General features: G+C 38.3%; 1 protein-coding gene across 7 annotated transcripts in view; it reads right to left on the reverse strand.

The window, feature by feature from the left end:
- Positions 1–2,525: 2,525 nt before the first annotated feature.
- LOC111874015 (ecdysone receptor) overlaps positions 2,526–22,032 on the reverse strand; it is a 513,347-nt gene continuing 493,840 nt past the window's right edge. For 5 of the 7 annotated variants that reach the window (XM_023869124.2, XM_023869120.2, XM_023869121.2 and 2 more), the window contains 4 exons: positions 21,447–21,581; positions 19,671–19,823; positions 15,479–15,701; positions 13,431–14,403 (listed from right to left, as the gene is read on the reverse strand). In XM_023869124.2, coding sequence (XP_023724892.1) covers positions 14,159–14,403; positions 15,479–15,701; positions 19,671–19,823; positions 21,447–21,581 — 756 coding nt within the window. In that variant the 3' untranslated portion in view covers positions 13,431–14,158. Of the gene's footprint in view, positions 6,793–13,430; positions 14,404–15,478; positions 15,702–19,670; positions 19,824–21,446; positions 21,582–22,032 lie in introns of those variants that run through there. The other 2 variants (XM_023869122.2, XM_023869123.2) reach the window with 2 other exon arrangements.

Here is a 22,032-nt window from a genome sequence, read left to right on the forward strand (position 1 = left end):
ATTCATAAAGGACATTCCTGTGTCAAGTAACAAATTTCACCTACACTTCAAAATTTTATGGAGGTCAGAATGAAATTGAACATTTATGTAAAATACTTAGGATTTAATGCAGAGACAAAGATGTTCTTTTCAGGCAACAGGGAACCAAGGCACTAGACTAAGAAATGGTTTGCTGACAAGGATACACATTAACATACGTAAGGCACGCGTGACACATATGACAGCCCAAACTATAAGGCATAACCAAAACACTATATGCATATGCTCAGTGATTTTGACAATTCTGCAACAAAGAGCTGCAAAAATGTGTCTGTTAGTATGATTATGAGTATCTATATATAAAAACCTGAGAATCGCTATGTGGGTTTTCACAAAATTTGATACAGGAAAATTTAAAATCTGTCAATAGATTCCAGTTTTGGTTAAAACTGAATAGTGGACATAATACCCACATGTTTCTGGTTGCATCTTGACTGTAACTTGCTAAATATTTACCATAGCAAAAAATGTCGGGAAGTTGTGAACATGAAGACACATTTTAAGCCAGATACACTCTTCTGTTAAGTCTTGTAGATTTCTAGGTAATTAAACAAAAGTGATTTTTATGTTTTGTCAAAACACAGCTCAAGATCCACACAGACTGAATGAGCTGGTGGTAATGCTGTTGACAGATATGGCAGATGTTCAGTTGGAATTTTGGCTGTGAGATGGGCTACTCTGATTTTTTCTTCATTCCCTCCATGCATGTGTCTCAATCAGGCCATGGCTACTTCCTTCTAAATCCTTTTAAATTCATCACCCATACATCATCCTACCATTTGATACTGTACAGTCTACTGTACTGACAGCATCTTAATATAATCCACTAAAGAAATGAAGAAGGGAACCACTGGACTGATTTTGATCACATTTTATTTTGCTATGATGGGAGAAATAATGGAATAAATGCATCAGAACTGTTACACTACATGTACACTTCTGAACTTTTATGTTTATTCATCATCACAGACTTTTAGATTTTATATGATGTTTTCAACAGCTAAAATTATATATTGTAGTATGCAGAGCAGTTTCTAGGCAATAGTTCAGTAAACAAGTTCCTGTGGCAATGGATTCGCATGCAAAAATAAAGGTACTGTTGGAAACAGTGCTTTCTACTCAATCCGTGCAAAGGGGTTATAAGGAACACAACTGAACCCTCCAACCGTGTGGTATTCGACCCATGGCTCGAATACCTCCACTGTGAACCTGCAAGTTGTAGGAGGCGACAAAAAGGGAAGTCTCAAATCTGAGGCAGTAAAATGTGGTTGCGAATATAAAGGGACTCAGACCTGAGAAAGACTGCACTGAGAGCCAGCAGCATGTACAGAAGAGAGACCCGTCCTCTCGTCAGAGAGGGCGCCCCACAAACACAAGACCGTAGCTGTCAAACAGTAATAAATATCTGGTCATGAGCCCCACACAGGGCTCCACACCAAGACCTACTGACTGACTAACCATCAGTCGCAATGTGACTTTGACGCTGACAGGAATAATTCAACTAGAAGGGAGAGCCATTCAGAGAGGACCTGATCATTGAAGTAGGGGAATAGTTATTGTTATAAGCCATTACCAGGAAATGGCTGGTGAAGACACAGCAGGCTAGAAAGGACTTAGCAGGTGCTGTGGTGGTTTGTGAATTGTGGAGATTAGCAATGGTGCTGTGATTGCTTGTAGTTCCAAGTTGTGTAAGTGGTCAATAAATCCAATCCAAACCCCCATCTATAGTCACTTCATACTATATGACAATATCAATGGATTAAAGAATAATAAATTGCACAGTATATAGATTGAAGCTGCTGCCACAGCCTAATTTGAGGCACTACCCTGACATTTACCTGACAGTATGATCAGGAAGGGGGGCCTCAGCCAAGAGAGCTGGTATATGGGAAGGTATCTGAACCTTGGACCTCCTGAATCTGATGCAGAGTGCAACCCACTTCACTGCAATATCTGGTTACTTACTGCTGAATGCCAAAAGATTATGTATTCATAATACCAGGACTAACAGCAAACAGTACAGAGTGTTATCTGGAACTGAAGTCTGGCTCTGACTTAAGCCTTAATTACATATTTTAGGTACAAAATTATCTTATTTTGTCTATATGTTACATATATGTACCCTGAACTGTTACTGAAAATGTGAAAGAAACATTATCATTCCCAGAAATACGGAGCAGACACCAAACTTGGAAGGAGACAGTATAAAACAGCACATGGCTTACTGCAGCCTGTTCCTAAAGAGACAACATGAAGCTCAATAAAGATATTCTGTTAAGGAGACTAGTGAGGGGTGGTGAGGAAGTGCTGATGTGTACTTCATTTATAATACATTGAGGGTCCCACATTATCTAGACAACTGGCTCACAGATGGTTCTGCAGGCTAGCCTGCTGCCCTTCACGCCCCATGAAAATTCCTGGTACTCATTTCTGTTAGAGGCTGAGTCAACCCCAAGGCCATTGTGCGGCTGGAAGGATCATGTCAATTGAAAAAAAAAAAAAGACCACATTGAGACTCGAACCCATGACCTTCCGGCTTGTAGCATAGTGCCTCAACCATCTGATGCTGCGTTCCCCAATTAGAATACAGCACACAGAACATTACTGTCTCCTGAGATGTGACATCATACCCTAGAAAACATCTATCTCCACACAGCCATTGCAAATCTCACATATACTGAACACTTTGGAAGGATATGCTGTAAGCATGCAGCAAGTTACGAACAGCTCTATCTTCTGGGATATTATCCTGTGCATCCCGCTGAAAGTTTTTCCAAGAGACATGTTGCCTCCATCTTCAGGTCAAAGAATATGCCAAACAGGAATCCTGCATGAAGCAGGCAGCTGCTAGAAGTTCAGGTTTAAATGGGAAATCATGGGGGTACCACAAGAAAAATGCCAGTTCCCACCAGCTTGCTAACAGAACGGAGTGAAACAACACAAGACAGGACAAGGATAACTAGTACTGGCCCTGAAAGGGCTGCTAGTGCAGGAGTGTGTGGGGGAGGGGGGTGGCAGAAGACACAGTGTTATATCCCAAAATGCTCACTTAGCATATCTTCAAGCCTGCAAATGATGGTGGTACGTTCTTGCAAAACATCTGTGAACTGCCAGACTATGTAGCATCACATCCCAGATATCAGTCACTACTGTGAGAACATCTCATCTTATAGTGAATACTTATCTAAACACTTCCTTTCGAAGCTAATTAAACACTGACAGCAGACAATTCTGAAACTGACATGAAGAGTAACAGAATTTTATCGAAGTCTCTTTTCTCTTGTCCTGTTACTTGCTGATCAGTATTGCAAAATACAGCCAAAAGCCCTGAACCAGTGTTCTGTACCAGTACACTGAACTACATCTGAAATAGACACATCACTATTGCTTATGAAACCTACATGTCTGCTTAATCATTTGACCATCACTTGTGACACACAAGTTATATCCAACATTTGCTAGTCATGTGCTGCATTACTGGCACTTGCACAAAGTCCAGCTGGCAGAGCACTGTAGTTCTTCAACAACCACACCTGGTGAAATTTTATATTTAACTTTCCCTCTTCCCAGATGTGATAAACTGTTACCACCAAACTACATGGCTATCAAACCTGTAGCACTGTGAGATTTACATTCATTCCTGGATGACAGAGATTAATATTTCCTTTATGATGGTACATATTCATATGCAACCATATTTCTGATTAAGTTATGTTGCAAAACAGAATTCTATTCTTTTAATACAATTCTGGAAAAGATACATAGCCCCACATATCATTTTGCTCTCCATGGACTCTATGCCCTGTTCTGTTTCCTTTACATCTGGGAGAACATAACAGAGTGGAAGTGACAGTGATATGAAATCAAGCTAAATAAAGTTCATACAGTTACAGACAGCAGTCACAAATCCCCGTTTGTAGATACAGTCACCTCATCAATGCAGCAGCAGCAATTATCATCACACATCATCATTTGCATACAGCAATTCTCATACTTGATCGTTCATGTTTAGCACAGGAAATACACACACAGATCCAGCACTTCTTGGCAGAAAACAGAACAAATTAAAAAAACCAAAATTCCATTAGTCACTGCAGCACCAAATGTTTTTGTTTCTCGATTATCATTAAAATAATCCAAATGTTATACTATGAACATTAATCATATCAGTTACATAAACAAATCAAGGATATCAAGTGCACGACACTGACAACGAATCTCTTCTTTTAATTATATTTAGAGTCTTATGAATTTTATGGCAAATAAGCCAAGTCATTTTTTTAAACTTGTTCATGTAAAATTTCTAGCTTCCAACTGATTATTGTATGTCAACTCTTAAAATACAGAAGGATGGACAAAATTTCAAAGTGGAGGAAGCTGACATAGATGGCAGTGTCTTTCAGAAACACATTCCATATGATATATGTTGAGCAGCATACAACAAATTTTCACGAATGCCAAACATTCTCACCTAACTTAATTAGAAAATTTTACTGCTGTACTCAAGTTTATTCAGTACATGGGCCTCCAAACGGGTTTCAACTTTCTATATCATTAAAACAAGGACAATTACTTCAAAGTTATGTTTGCATTTATTCTCTTTACTGACTTAGTTGCCACAAAATGTGATACCTAAATGCACTGATCAACCCCTTCTCTGGCAAAATATACATTGCCATTATTATCCTGCAGTGCCATGTTGAATTTAATCACCATCCCATAATACAAATGGGATTTAATGCTGGTGCGGTAAATTCAATATAGGGAGGGCAATGACATCCATCTGCAAACCCACTGCAGTGTCAGGCAATACTGAGGGTATGATGCAATAAACAGCATTACCTGTATCTTCTGTGTGATTGTTATGAAGAATATATCAAAGGAACAAAGAGGCTGTGGTCCAGACCTCGCCATAGAAGGGGTTAAGAAGACCAACAAGAAACAGTTAAGATAGATATAGGACAACGAATGCTGGTCTCACAGATACAAGATCAATGCTATTTCTTCTATAAGAACAAAACAAATCTTTATGAACACATAAATCATGTATGGTATTTCTGCTGGGACTTTTTGAGATTGTTTTGTGAATTGCATGGGCAGCACATTTTGCATATGGTAGTTTCTTTGGCAGTGTGAAGTCATGTCTGCAGATTTCAGCAAGTGACTTTTCAGACGACATTCATGGTCGACGAATGTCGGTGCCCACATACATTGAGTTATAAATGCGACCCCATCTGCGTGTCTGTCTAGGCAGTGCTGTTATGTGTTGAGCCCCAAGGGAAAGTCTTAAAACATTATGAGTCTCAAAGAATTCAATGGTAAATGGTCGATAAAAAAGGACAAAAAAAGTTATTTCATTTAAAAAAAGCTGCAGTGCCTACATCTTATATTTCATTATGCACAGAATGTTTTTAACTTTTCATTTTAAATATGAGGGACACAAATATTTTTATTATTCTTTTCCCTTTAAAGATAAGGCAATATCTGGCAAAAAAGACTGCAGTAACAAAAAGCTACCTACATACAGTACTTAAATTTCTCTAAATTGGAACAAAACTGTAGCAGCATATGATACTACATTTCCATTTGTCTATTTCTTTCTTTAAAAAAAGGTATAAATTACTTACGTGACATGTGGGGGGGAAAAAAGGTACAAAAAATTATATTGACTTAACGTGTGTTATGATAATTTGCCTGTTAAAATTCAAAAAACATCTATATTTTAGGAATCTCTGTTACTACGCAATATTACAGAACAGTAAAAATTGAAATCACGACAGCTTTTAATGGCCGTAATCAGCGGATCATTTAGTATAGTGTAGTAAACATTCAAAGAAATGGAATTATTCCTCTGCTTCAAACAGGCAGGACAGCAGTTATGATGGAGTAACGTGTAAAAATCTGTAGTAATATGTATGTACTTCTAAAAACATTATCACTCTTGCATTTAGCCACTTCCAAAGCAGGAAGGACGTGAGGGACAATCATTTTATACTGAAAATCTTATTATGCAGAAGATCTTGATTCATCATCATTACCACATAACATCTTCAACACAAAGTTCCTTCAAGTTTCTGGGCATTTTGATTAGTTTCCACTTATCTTTCAGATTGTTAGGTTACATCCTGGATCCTTACATTCAGGGCACTTATATTATGGACTCTAAGAGTACAATTGAAGTTCAAATGTAAAACTTGTATCCACAGATCACACTTTTCTTGGAGGCCAAAGTGCCTCAACATGCCTATGTCCCTTCAAAGCAGTTCATGTGTGGCAACCTTCAGGCTGCAACCCCCCTCCCCCAACAGAAACAAAGAAACTTTGTGGAAACGTAATTGACGACTCTTGTGACTTACGCTCAATATAAACCATAGCACTTTTCACTTAATATTTTAAGCCTTTTATTTCTAATCACATTATATATATATTATGTTCACCTGAATAAACTATAGACTTAATTTACATTCATTTTTAAAAACGGACGGTTATTTCTCTTCTTGTTATCACTTCCTGTTGTTTCAATACAAAGGAAACTGCATGCAGTGTCAGAGTTCACAGTTCCACCACAACTGAGAAGAGTTCAGCACCTTTCAGAACACCACATCAACGTTGCGCATTCTCATACACCTCAATCTCCAACCACTTACTCTGACTTTGAAAAAGGCACCAGATTTGTGTCCCAAAAAAAAAATCTTCCAACCAGCCTTTAGATACATTTCTCACATCCACTTATCCCCATGTATAAATAATTCTCTGCAACAATAAATGAACAAATTTTATGTTTCCTTTCAACAATTATTACACAACACTTCATCTCTTTCTGTCGTACCAGTTATCGACAACCACATCTTACTTGATACGTAATGATATAGACTCTGTTTCAAATTTAAAACATAAACGTCAATCCACATCTCCCTCATGCACTATCCTTTCCTATTCTTCAGTAACTCAACTTTTCACAAAACAGAAAACAGTATTTTTCACAGCCTGCATTTTGGTGGTGTTTCAGGAAGATACAATTGTTTACATCTCCCATCGTTTCTCACCTCCGAATAAGAACGAACAGAAATCGATCGTTATCACAACCGTTTAAGTATTTTCAGTTTTCACATTATTATAGTAGGAACAGCGAAGTGATACCCAATCAATGTTACACAAAACACTGATAGGCCTAAATCAATTAAGAAACTAATATCAACATGTAAGCGTCGGTCCCATGAGCACTGTGCTAAGGGCCGAACTTGACACGGCTGCCTCTACAAGCCAGTCAGGCACCTCTTACCTTCTGGACAGACACCTAAGTGGAATTCAAACAACTGCAGGCTAACAACAGGAACTCTAAGCCATTTGTAAGGAGGGAAGTCTTACTGCATCTAATTATAAAAACCAAATTAATCTTAGTTTTAATGGAAACTTTGTTAATTCTTTATCCCACGATTTAATTTTAAAACATGGTTAACACATTTCCTCAAACTGTAATCTGATGGTATATTTTTTTTTGCATTTCACTTAACAATGCTGTCAGCAATTTAGACTGTAGTGGCAAATGATTTGAATGACATGAGCATAATACACTGCAAAGGATATGGAAGGAAGGAAGTAAGTAATGACTGAGGAATGATCGTGTATTAGTCTCCATTACAAAATGATTAATCTGATTTCTGCCAAAACTTGGGTCCTTTATATAAAATACATACAAATAAAACAGTAAGAAATCTCCTCATTGAATATAATCGTTCACAAGTGTCTCAAAGATATTCCACCCAAAATGTTTCCCATATAATATGTCATCAGAATATTCTGCCAGAAAGTAAACTGACATGTCTTGAAGGAATGTACCTCACTCATCTATCTGCCATTTTACCTTCAATACAAGGAGTCAGGTTTCATAGGCAAGAAGACACAAAATCATTTCACATCAGTAACAAAGAACATTAAATGTACCTACAAAAGACATAAACCAGCCATTCTCTTCTTTCAGAGTTGTGCAGTTCTATTAATTTAGCATAAAAATGAATAAGATATTTCTAAGATGGCAGATGGTTCCAAGTTTAACATCTTTTGTATAAATTATTTTGATGAGACAGTAATAAAGAATTAACACAGAGAATCCCAATCAATGAAGAAATTTTATGAAAGCTTAATGATGAAACTACTACAAAATCATAGACTCAATTGCTATGAACATGTTTTCAGACAAGATCCAGACTTTATACCATATAAACTTCCAGACTTCAACCTGATAGGCTCATGAAACACTGTTAAGCAGACCTTACACGATCAGTAATAACGTCATTACTTGTAATGTCATTATTTGCTTCAGTATTGCTAGACTCATCAAGAGAGAAGCACATTTATTTTGTGTCAGTTTTCTCAAGGATTACAATGGATCCTTGCAGAAAAGCGTGTATTGCTATAATTTTAGCATCAGGCACAAAATGAAATGTTAAGCGCTGACGCTGGATGAAAAACTGGTTACAAAAACGTGAAAAGTATTCCCATGTTGTTCTGCTAAAAGAAATTGGTGCGACAGAATCGGAGGATTACAGAAACTATTTTTGTATGAGTGAAGGAACATTTGATAAGTTGCTGAGAATGGTCGAACCATTGTTAATAAGGAAGGACACTAATATGAAGGAGAGTTTACCTGCTGTACATTGGCATTGACTGGTTGCTCAAATTTGTCGAGAAACTGGAGGGCGTAAAATACCCAGGAAGTAGGCTGACACAATTTATCCATACTGCTTCCCGATCTCTTAGACGTTAGAACTTTCTTTAATTCCTTCCTGTAGTTACAGCGAAGCGTGTTAATTTTTCATCTCACATCAGCGTGACTAGCCCCTGGTTTTATTTTAATGTGTGTATATATATATATATATATGTCCAAGGCTATATTTCTTTTTGTCTTATTTAAATACACTGGGTTAGTGTGGTTCCACAGTTTCGGTAGGGCTTCATATGTCTCTATGAAGTTTCAAAGAACTCCGCCCTCTTCAGCATTCACTTCACCTGTAGTCGATTCAGTGACGGAGAACTCTCTTTCGCTGTCCATGTCTAGTTATTGCCACTCTGACTCCACAAAGCGAAGTGAGTAATGAAGGAGTAATGATACGCGCACTCTACACGGTCATTACAAATGACAGTATCCCCACCATGCACCAGTAATGATGCCTCGAAATCAGAAAATCTGGATTCACATCATTACTGACCATCATTCCAGTTCCCTCAACCTTACACAATCATTATTAATGTCATTCTGATCAGGTAATGACATTATTACTGATCGTGTGAGGTCCGCTTTAAGGTCTAAGAAAAATGGGAGGAACCAGTTTTTATCCTGTAGTCGGAATGATGAAATAGTTTAACCAGTGAAAATTCCGATTAAGATAAAATCCTAGCCACAACATTTTACTGTAATTAACATCACAAAGTGGAAGATTCTGACATTATGTGGCAATACTATTGAAAATCAAGACTAATATATTCTGTCTAGAACATCTTTGAGGGTGGATCATCATCAGACAGTGACATACATCATGACGTCATCATCACGAAGTCACTAGATTCTACTTTCATTATAGAATGGGAACCAACATGACCACGAGAGATCACATTGAAATGTAAAGTTGTCTACTCGAAGCATGACATATCTTACAGATGTTTCATAGAGGCAATAGAAACGTTCAGATAGGAGGCCTTAAATGATACAAGATAAGTAGACTTTTCCGAGTTGTAATGCTGTGCAGTTTGGATTGGAGACAGTTCCAAGGAATTTACATACTTCATCTTCAGGATTCAGAAGTATGCTACAGAAGGAACCAGAAGAAGCAGCTAAGTTTGCTGCTCACTTCTGCAGGTTTCTTGCATGGCTTACTTCTCAACCCTGATGATGGAGGCAATATGTTCTTGTGAAACGTTGGGTTGTCTCAAAGCTGCATAGTACTACAACTGAGAAGACTATACTATTCAGTTACTGCCATGATGGCCGCGCCATAGCTCAAGAAATTAGTTGCTGGCTTCCCATCATGGTGGCCCAGGTTTGATCCTGGATCTGGTCAAGTGGGATTTGTGGTGGACAACGTGGCACTAGGGCAGGTTCTCTTCAGTTTCCCCTACCTATCTTTATTCCACAAAATTCTCCATCATCATAATCACCAGGGGCAGGCTATAATAGGCCAATCGGTGACCGCCGTGCTGAATGGACCCAGTTGGACTCTACCCCCCACTAAGCAAATTACTGCCATTATAATTTCAAACATAACAATACAAGACTTCCAAGAACAGTTCAAGTTACACTTCTACTCAACTTTGAAATTCAAAAGGCTGGTAAATAAACTGACCAATTAACATTCAACTTCTGTTAATTCCTTCAATCATAGTTTTCTTCTGACTGAATATGTATCTCCATGAAGTTACAAGTTTTCCATATATGAGATTCACTGGTAAGTTCATAAATATGAAACAAAATTGTTTCAATTTTAGGATATTACTGAAACAAACATTTCCCAGACTGCTTCCAGCTATAATACTCAATACTCCAGAGAACTCTGCCTCGCTTTTACCTAAACAGAGAATGTATTCCGCGATGTTATGCTATGTGGTTTGGTAGGTGGGTACTAATATTTCAGAGAAACATACTAACAGGGGCTGAAGTGTATACACTGAAGATGCAGCATGTTACTCTAAAATGGTATGCACCTGTTAAACCACAAAGTGTCATACACCAGAAAACCACAATAAGAATTTTTGCCACTGTGAAAAGCTAAAATCTTGTAGGCCACCACTGTATATCAGTCACACCCTAACCTTTTTAATTTACTTCCTGGCATAGATGTCGTGTCATCTTTTTACTTGCTTATGGGCCTCCATGTACTCTTATAATTTGTGTGTCTTTTATGATTTCACAGTGTAAGCACGTGTTTATTCTCCCAACTGATTATAAATTCTCTGAAAGATAGCTTGTATTGAGAAGATTTGGTCTGCATTGCATACATGTGAAACATGTTATACTACTGTCAATACTATTTTGAATAATGCTTCAACAGTTTGGACCTCAAAGAAAATGTTTCTGTTCCTATTATTGTTAAGTTATTTAACTGAGATTTACATACAAATCTGGTATTTGTATCAAGTAAATTCTGTTTTGTAATGCAATTTAGTCAATTCTGTAATGTGTTTATGATTTTTTTGTGGTTTACTTTACAGTGCTGTCAGTAGCTAGACTATAATAACCTCAGACAGTGGAATGACAGATGACTGATGAATTGGAAAGGATTAGAAAGGAAGCAGTTATGGTCTAATTAACGTAATATCCTGGCATTTTCCTAGAGGGACTGAGAAAAACTATGAAAACCTGTCACAACAGCCAGTGTCTCAGCCAAGGATCAAATCAAGCACCTACCAAATATAAGCCTACGGTGTTGCCACTAAATCAAATTGATGAATGATGTGGGAATTAATTCTGTGTTGGCAACATGGTAACTGAAATTTGTTGAACAACAGAATAAGTACAAAATTTGCACTGACATTTCCCTGCCATCTGCCAGAGGATTGTGAAACTGTAGCCAAATCAGAACAATGGGCTAAGATAGACCACATCCCACAGTTTGTGGAGTTAGGGAGCGCTTCACATTTATGTCACACCCTTGTTTTGAGATTCTGAAATACAACATTGCAAGTGTGACCCATATGCAAATAAATACAGTAGTTCAAATCACTAGAAACATGAAATTAATGAGACACCACATGTACTCAGCATATGCAAAAATAAAATAAACAATAAGATATCCCAAGACTGGAAAAAAACTGGGTATAACCTTAAACCCTGTTATTAATCGCTTCTTTATTCCTGAAAACAGTTGGTGGCCATGTGTGACATTCTCTACTGTGTCCTATTTCTCATCACCTGCTGCCTCCTTTCATGCCATTTCAGTTAAGAGAGCTAAAAATTAAGAGGGAAATGAAAGAGATGGGAAATTTTTTAAAGTTGATTACACTGCTCTAATTCAAAGTTAGCTGCACAACCAAACAATACGAAAAGAGATTCAGAAATTATAGGTCACTTTACAAAGCAAAATCTTCTTGAGAGCTACCTAAAAATCATTCAGTGGGAGAAGCAGGCAATCCTTCCAACAACCTGGGCTGTACAAACTCAGACTGGCAGCAATTTTCACATATCAACAACAACTCCGTGGTTTTAGTCTGCAAGTGAACTATACTGACCAAGTGACTGCCACTTGTCGGCGAAGTTTGTGCCAACTTTAACGGTTACATATCAACAGCCTCTACATATATATTTTCTCTTCTCTACTGCACCAAAAAATCATTAACACCATGAAAATTTGTTTATGTGAGACTGACCAACAATAATCCCAGTCCCTGGCACTGAATTAAACATTCTGTCAGTGATGTTATTTCTTGTGGGTTTTTTTTGGGGGGGGGGAGAACTCCATGGCCTGTAGTCCGCTGACTGAGTGAACGCTGCTTGTCGGCGAAGTTAGGGTGTCATGTGGTCAGTGCAACGGATACCCACAGCCATTAATCTAGGTTTTCTAGACCGGAGCCACTATATTCCTGAAATAGCTCCTCGATTATCCTCACAAACGCTGAGTGGACCCTGTTCCAGACCCACTTCTTCTCAGAAAATCTGGTAGCGCAGGAATCGAACCCAGGACCTCTTGATCTGTAGCCAGCAACTCTGACCACTAGACCACAGAAAACCATGGAACATAAAGCATTCATGTATGATATTTGTCAACAGTAGTTGTCTAAGGGTGGTATAAAAGCACACATAGAAAACTAAGTATATGTTGCTGTCTCCTCACCAGAAAGCAGGCCAAAATCATAGCATAAAGATAACTAATAAATCCACTGAAAATGTGGCAGAGTTCAAATATTTGGGAACTGTATTATCATATCAAAATTGGATTCATGAGGAAAATAACTTGAACTCTGGTAATGCTTACTACCATTCAGTTAGGAACCTTTAGTCTTTTTGAACACTGTCTAAACAGATAAAAATTAAAACACACAAAACCATAATTTTTCCTGTGGTTCTGCATGGGTGTGAATATTTGGAACAAAGAGAGATGAAATAATAGGGCGGAGAAAATGCATAATGAGAAGCTTCTTAATTAGTATTCCTTGCCAAATATGATTATAACAATCTAGTCACAGAGGTTGAGCTGGACAGAGAATGTAGCACAAATGGGGTACAAGAGTAATGCATACAGAATTTTTGTGAGAAAGTTTGATGAAAATGGACCGCTAGGAAGACTTAGATAGAGGTGGGAGGACAATATTAACATAAATGGGGTCGTATCGACTGGACTGATCTGGCTCAAAACTGGAACCATTGGCGGGTTCTTGTGAAAATGTTAATGAACCTTCAGGTTCCATAAAATGTTGGGATATTCTTGAGAAGCTGAACAACTGCCAGCTTCAAAAGAAGGGCTCAGCCCACGAAGTTTATCTGTTACCTCGCAGTTGCCTCACAATGCTGTTAAAAGTACAAAAACTATTCATAAAATAAAAAATAGATGAAGAGACACCATATTCTGCTCACTAAAGGGAAACTGGTGTCGGGTCTGAACATTGCTGAAAACTCCTCACATACCTTGACTAGGAGACCAGGGCTTAAAAACCATCAGCATAAGCTGCTACAAAACCACTGAAATTCAAACCATATATGACAGTAACTGCTGGCTGGCACATAACACATACACTCACTTCTGGAGACTACCAAATGATTCACTATGATGACAGTTTAAAGAAACTGTAATGTGTACAGGTTTATCAAGACTGCACAAATTGATGTGAGAATCACCTTCTCTTACCCACCGAAGTGATGGAACAATTTTCAGGCAGCTCTAAGAAAATCTCTGCATTAATTAGTCTTCAGATCACATCCAAAGGAAATTTAATACAATTTGTTAACATTCCAGTGTCCTTCATGGATAAATATTTTCTGATTACATATTGGTATAGGAGTCATTTTGGGTCATAATGCAGCGTATGTTCCCCTAATGATCTGTATCTCCCACACCAAACCCAAAAGTAAATGAGCTTCATGATCGCTGTACTAACTATAACAACGCTCACATCTCCTGCAGCAGCGACATTACGGGATGACGTCCCAGATCTCGGCAAGAAACGGAGGTAATTTCTTGTTCTTCAATTTCAGTGAGAAGCACATCTCCGAATTCTGATTGCCGAGGGTACGCAGCTCTGTCAGCACTGATAACAGCTTAGCAAATATCGTGCCCGAGCGAGGACGCCGCCGGTTGTCTACATAAGCTTTCAAAGCTTCAAGGTAGATCTCCTGTATCTTCTCCACTTTCCAACCTTCAATCAGCGATGGTCTCTCTGCAGTACAAGCAAACAGTATTTCGTCAGGCTTTGTCTATCATATGGTATTCTAAAAACTAGGGAACACATTTCAGAAACTGGATCTGTTTCCAGCGATTGAGGTTAGCTCTTTCTAAGGGACCCAGAAGACGGCTGTGCCATAGTTAAAGCAGTCAGTCGCTGGCTTCCCACCGCAGCGGCCTGGATTCGATCCTGGGTCTGGTCAAGTGGGATTTGTGATGGACAAAGTGGAGCTGGGGTAGGTTTTCTCTGATTATTCGGCTTCCCCTGCCAATCTTGATTCCACCAAATTCTCCATCATCAAAACCACCTAGGGCAGGCTACAATAGGCCAAACAGTGGCCACCATGCTGAGTGGACCCAGTTGGACTCCACCCCCCACTAAGCAAATTAAAAAAAAAGGGTACCCAGAAGAGCAGGTGTCCCCCCTATCATCTGAGGATGGAAACAAATCAGTTTCTCAAACACTGTTTTCTAGCTTCTAGAATAATGGATGAAAACCTTGTAATTCTGTGTTACACACCATTGTCAGAACCCTTTAGAATCTACTAATATTTCATTACATAGAATATTATTCTCTTTTCACATTTACCATATGTACCCAACTACTTTATTATCATTAAAAACTGTGTCACTGTAACACAGAAAGTGAAGAAAAGCAACACAAAACTCAAGCCAAATTTAGCAATTCCTTGGGAGGTCTCAACTATGTCACATACTCTGAAACTTGGGCATCTATGACTATCAACAGACCATATTTCGAAACCAGTAATCATTAAAGATTACTTTCTACTATGACGTGATGCCATATGGTCTGGTAAATAGCCACCAATGTTTCAGGGGAACCTCCTGCCTCCATCTACAGGATCAGCTCATATGATATGCCATCTCTTGGCTATCTTATGGAATTGCAATAAAGTATCACCAAATTCATTAATAAACCTTAACATTTATATTTTTTAATACTTTAAAATTACCCATCCTTGCAAACTGCAAAAGGCTTGAACACAGTTTCACAAATGCAATTTCAAATTTCAAACAAAACAATGCAGACACTGTAATGACTGCATTACCTGAGAAAATAACAATGGCGGTGAGAAGTGCATACTCGGCATTATCCACTTTCATGGCATACATCTGCCGACAGAACCGCAACATGTCTTCAATAGTCTCCCCCATTCCTGCAATGCTGTAGCTGTCTCGAGTATATGGCTGGTTGTTGGCAAACAGAATTGAGTCTGACTGCACATCGTACCTCCGTGCCATTCGGAACATCATCACCTCACTCGAACAGGCCTAGAAAATTCAGATCACAGTTTGCACCTCAGTGGTCAGTGCCAGAGAAAATTCAGAACACAGTTTGCACCTCAGTGGTCAGTGGCAGAGAAAATTCAGAACGGTTTCCACCTCGGTGGTCAGTGGCAGAGGAAATTCAGACTTAAATAATACGTATGTTCGATGCTGGACTCTCATTCAGTGTATTCCGAGTTTGTTCCTTTGTTAGATATGTTCATGGATTTTTGTGTTTGCAGACTTTCACGTTTATCAAAGATAAAACACTGAAAGCATAAAGGGTAACAGGTCCCTTTTTTCCCTGGTTCAGAGCCTAAATTAAACTGTAGGCTTCATATGCTAATCATCTGTATCTGTATTGTACCGGATCTGATCCTGTTGCCAGGCAGCAGTTCTGTAAACACAATACATTATGCAACAACAGAAGCTGTATCTCAGTGAGCAAATGTTTATAGCTCGTTGCTAGGCAACAGTCAGCATGCCAATGGACTGGCAAGGTAACTATCACGTGACTCGTTTTCTCTGTGGTCTTCCTTATGCAACAAGAGAACTGTGATTTCTGTAAGGGCTGTGCCATGGCTATATAACGATAGCTGTGAGCTGTAAGTTCAAAGTGAGTGACAGAGTTCTGAATTCTCAGCAGAAGACAGCCACAGAATGTTCGTTGTTGTGTGAAGTAATATCTGGAGTGATTTGAAGTGCTAGTTCCTGTGTTTTAATTGTGTTACCAGGAGAGGACCAGTGTGTGTAAATCAGTGACAGCTCTGTATTTAATTGTGTTTAAGAGAGACTGTAACCAAAGTGCTAATAAATCCAATCATCCGAACTAGAACCCGTCATTTCGTCCAACGTACCCTCCTACAGGTGACAGTATTTTTATTTTAATTCCATAAATCTCTACTGACTACCAAAGCCATCAGATATAGAACATGTCACATATCTATACATTACTTCTAAACACAGGACTGGTCACCTTATAACTACATTCATAAAAGAAAAATAATTATATATAATTCAGTAATTTAACAAGCATATAAGACTCTTCATCTTGACAGTAATACCTTACTGAGATCACAGCTTATCAGATTATAATAAAATTAATTTATACAATGTACTATACAAACAGCATTGTAAAAGGTTTTATTCATCTTGTATTTAAAATTACTGTCTTGATCACCCTATAACTGAAGGGTAACAGAATCACAAATGCATTCTGTACTTTTGCCTAGGTGAACAGAGTGATGACAAGTCAACACTGGTTGCACCTGGAGAGATCAGACAAACATAAACAACAATGTACACAATGTTTCAAAAACAGGAATCAACAAATATACTCAACCTCTCATCTTTGATGACTGATAGAATCAGGTCCAGATATTTTCAAATCTTTTCCTCTAAAGAATATACCAAATAATAAACATCTCTGCATACCCATATCCAAAAATGTACAAGTATACCGAATATCAATTCCACATCAAATCTCTGAAGCACAGTAGTAACTATATGTATCACCAGCTTTAACATTAAAAAACTGTGCACTTTGACAAACAGAATACTTTTACATTTAATATGATTTTCAGAACAAGAAGTGATTGGTTCTCTGAGAAGCACTAACCAACTGAGTCTCTGTAACACAGATGCAGTATACATTCTGTAAGATAGGAATTTAATTCTTAAGCATTATTTAGATAATCTTGAGCTTCAGAAGGTTAATAACCAAAGTCCATCAATAGACAGTAAATTTTGAAAAATAATGATTCTTCAATACCAACAGATGTCTGCACCATACATCCCAATAAATTAAATGTTAAAGAAACATAATTTTATATGAAGAGTTCTATATAAAAAGTTCATGAAGCCAAATGACTATTGTAAGTACCTATTAAGCAAATATTAATTTATTTCAAAGCAAGGGTCTGTAAATCGGCTAAGTCAGAAATGTTACAAAATCTCACAAAACTTCACAGTGACACATGACATATGAGGCTGTTTCATCTCTGTTATGGTAAGTTTCATAACTGAGGTTATTTACTGGTCCAAGTTTACGAGATGTCATTTTAAGTAGCAGTGTCCTGTGAACAGGTTCTGCCACATACATCAGCCAGTTCCTATTCAACACCAGAAGTTCCCTAGCTTCTCTTGTGCTCCTGTGGAAGGTCCTTGAAAAGATCCTTCATGTGTTTCTACCCAGGTGTGGAGTCCAGGTATTTCTTTTTCTCTGAGATGTCACACACAGAACAAGTTAAATTAACAGGAGTAAATGAAGCTTGGTACAAAGACTGAAGTAACCAATGGTACACTGGTAGGAGAGATGTTTGCTTCCAGTAGTACAGTGTACGTTCTCTGATTTCTTCAGCTGGAGAGCTCTGCACGGTGTCCAATAACTGCAACCCTTTGCTTCATAAGTTTCCAAATGAACACCTGAATATCTAATTTATGAGCACAAAATTAGTATGTGAAAGAGAACTTGCCATTTCTAGCTTACTCTGAAAGCATCTAGAACATACAGTGTGACTCATTCAAAAAAGGCCCAAAATTATTTGTTACAAGTAACACAATAATGCACCAATGAAAATGAAACTTTATGAGTATATATCAGTAGTTGTGGACATTAACTATGTTATGGAAGAATTTGAATTTGGTTTCCTCATGCCCGGAGACACAGGCTGAAATGGCACTTTTTACCTCCAAATGTTATTCCAATGGCAAATTATTATGTAATATACAATTATTAATTTGGGCCTACTCCAAATAGATCACTCTATGTAAGACAGTTCACACTTTGCTATGGACCCAGCAGAACATACAAATTTTCACATCATCCAACTTGATTCAATCAATCCTTCAATCCACAATTTCCACTCAACATGAGGACATTACACAAAAGGATCTCAGAATAAGACTTTTATCTGGCAGCAGAATATTACCATCTTCTTGGACATGACACTGTGTAGTCAGATAGCACATTATCAACTTTTCAGAGCAACCTGCTGTCTCCATCATCTGGGGTGACAAGTTTGCCCACAACTTCACCCCCACCCCAGATGACAACAAAATCTTATACAGCCAGCATTGTGAGAACCTCAAATATCACTCACTGGCAGAAGTTTACAGAACACGGAAATTCATTTAAAAAGATACCGACACATTTTAGTGACTATACATTAGTAACTGGATGCTTACAACTTGTAACTACAAATAATTATAACAGTTTCACTGACATACACACTCTATGAATCACTACTGCAAATATTAAGTCTTCTTCTGTGTCTCCACTAGTCTTTGCCTAGTAGCAGCATCTAACAATGCAACTCAAGACATTCCTTGACTCAGGAAGTGGTTTTCACATTGTAGCTTTGGCCTGGACTGTACAGAAAAAATACTTTGCATGGCTACCCTGGTGCTGTGAAAACATGTTTACCATGCTGCTGCATAGCAACAGCTGCCTCTTTTTTGTTACACTATTCTTTCAGCTGTGATGTCACAACATAAACAAACTTAATTTCTTATACATCTGAATTTAATTTTACCAGTTTCAGAACTTTTTGGTCATAACTTGTAATGTAACAAGTGTTAACTCCTGTCTACAATTTTGAAGCTTACATGTTTGCAATGCATGCAACCATAAAATAAATGCTAACTCCAGTTCAGTGTTCTAGAAGCAATTCCACATCACTGAATTCTGACCCTTCATCAAAATGAAGATAAGAAGTTTTTCAAATGCAGCATTTAAATTCACTTCCACTCCACTTCTTGCTATATACACTAAAAACTATGCCTGTAACAGGCCATGGAGGCCCATAGGACGGAGAGACATTGAGGCTCCCACATTTTCTAGACAATCGGCTCACAGATGGAAGTGAGGATGTCAACCTTATCCACTGGCTGCCCTTTACACCCCCCCACCCCCCAACACACACACACACACACAAAATTCCTGGCACTCATTTCTGTTAGAGGCTAAGTCATTACCTTCAGTAATGCTATTTGATCCTCCCGAAGCAATTTATCAAAGCCTGGTAGTCGCTTGGCAAACTCCACAATCAGCTGGACAGTAAGGATCGTGATCTCCGTGATGTGACGGAACCTGAGGTCACTCTGGTCTTCTCCATCGGTTGGTTGGTTCTGTGCAATTTTCAATATTATTATATACTATGTACATAAGGTATAATCCACATGTGGAGGTGAATCAGAATACCTCCACCATATCCCTGCGAGTCGTAGAAGGTGACAAAAAGGGTACCGGATGCCTGGGGGTATAATTGGGCCACCCTGTCACTGGGGAACATAAATAGAGAGATCTGGCCCTCCAGTTCTGAGGGTTGGAAGCAAGGCTGATGACCTTACTCTGTAAAAAAAAAAAAAATAGTCACGAAATCCAAAGAAGTGGAAACAGAATGAAATCTGGCAGAATCTTCCAAGGAAGGCTAAAAGGTAAAGGTAAAGTTGTCCCTGTGCTTAACTCATTAAGCACTACGTCATGAAGGCATATTGGGGAGTGGATGTATAGACCCACATTTTCTTGACCTCGGCACTAGTTGGAGGTGAGTGGTCAGTTTCACACCACAACCACTTTACCCCTGGGGAAAGAACCCCCAGTACCCACTGGATAGAAAATTGGGTGGACCCCAGAGCTGGTCTGGAAAACACAGAGAAGTGAAAATTCTTGACCGCACCAGGACTCAAACTCTGACCCCTCGTTTGTTCACCGAGAACCCAGTTGCTTTGCCGACTGTGCTATCCCGGCTCCTCTAAGGAAGGCTATGGTTCAAAAATGTTTGTCTTGCTAATGATGATGTCATGAGATGTAAGAAAATAGATTGGAATTACTTTAACACTGAAACTCCAAAACATCAATATTATTACAATTTACTGGTGTATTACACAAAGTTTCTACTTTAAAAATGTGAACCTACAAATTAACATATATACTGGGAAGTAACAATGTAAAATGAGGTAAATATCAGAACCAGAGTGGCCAAGCCTCTTTCTTTCTGGGAAGTTACTCCTGTATTACAATGTGTATTCTCAGTTTCATATTCACACTAAGGCTAGTTATCCTCTCATTAACTGAACTGCTTGAAATCTCTGCTGTTTTACTTTATCTAGAAATCACCTCCCCTATTCACATCTTTCACCTGCATAGCGCTTTTTTCTGCCTCCCCCAAAAAAAGATTGGCCTGTCATAAAATAAACCATAGACACATGAAGATTCCTATTATGTTTCATCAGTTTCATTAACTCTCAGAACTTTCTTCTTGAATTTTTTAATTAGAGTTCTTACTTCCTAGTCGCAGTTCCACTTTGTATTTACATTAAACAGGTAAATTTATCTAGCTCAACTGGTAATGCTTCTGACTTGTATCTGGGTGACACAGGGTTCTAATTATGGCCAAGAAACTACTGGCAAATGCTGGGATAGTACCTTAAATTAGGCTGTAACACTTTTTCCCCATCATTGTCAGCTGATTACTAACATCGTAGCATGTGGTACTATATAGACTGAACTCGTGTCTTAAACAGCATTATCTAAATTAGCTACTTGAAGACTTCATTAAATGACACCCTGCCCACCCTTCCAGCAACAAATCCCTTGCTGAACACAAACTCCACACTGATATGAGTCATCACCCTAGAAGACTTTACCATATACTGTCACTGTGGAGGTTTCAAATCTTGTATTTAATAACATAACTTGGAAAAAATTGTTATATATGATATAAGGTTTCTAAATTCTAGAACTCTTACTGTAATCCTTTTAAGGTCCTCTTCCGATGGTTGCTCATATTCATTTTGAAAGTAAACGAGCCTGTGTATAAGTTCTTCCTGTTCTGGACTCACCGGCTTCACACCGTTTATTGTTGGCAACTTCTCTGTCTCCGCCTGAAAGTCATAATGTACAGTTAGGCACAAAGCCACAAAGAAGTATGGGGCCCATGCAATTTCAATCTCAGAGCTAGATGGTGGTATGCAGTCAGCTTCATGTTCCAGCTGCTTTATTTCAAGCAAAAGTGCCCCCTGTACCCACTGGAGATGAGACCAGGTGGGCTCAAAAGCTAGTTTAGACTCTTCAGACAAGAGACAAATCTCTGCCCCTTACTGGGATGTCACTTCATCACAAATCACATTTTGTTTAAATTTTTTTTTTAAATCTATTGTAAATTTCCATAATGGGCAAATTTATGGTTCATATGCTTGTGGCTGTGACGTATAATTTCCAAAAGAGCAAAATTCCTTAACCCAGACATCAATAATGCAGCTGTGCACTGTATATTAATTTATAATGGAAACAATTCATTCTGATTTAATTAATTTTCAAACAACACACACAATA

This window comes from Cryptotermes secundus, unplaced genomic scaffold (genome assembly GCF_002891405.2).
Source record: "Cryptotermes secundus unplaced genomic scaffold, Csec_1.0 scaffold1230, whole genome shotgun sequence".
In the NCBI taxonomy this organism is placed as follows: Eukaryota; Metazoa; Arthropoda; class Insecta; order Blattodea; family Kalotermitidae; genus Cryptotermes; species Cryptotermes secundus.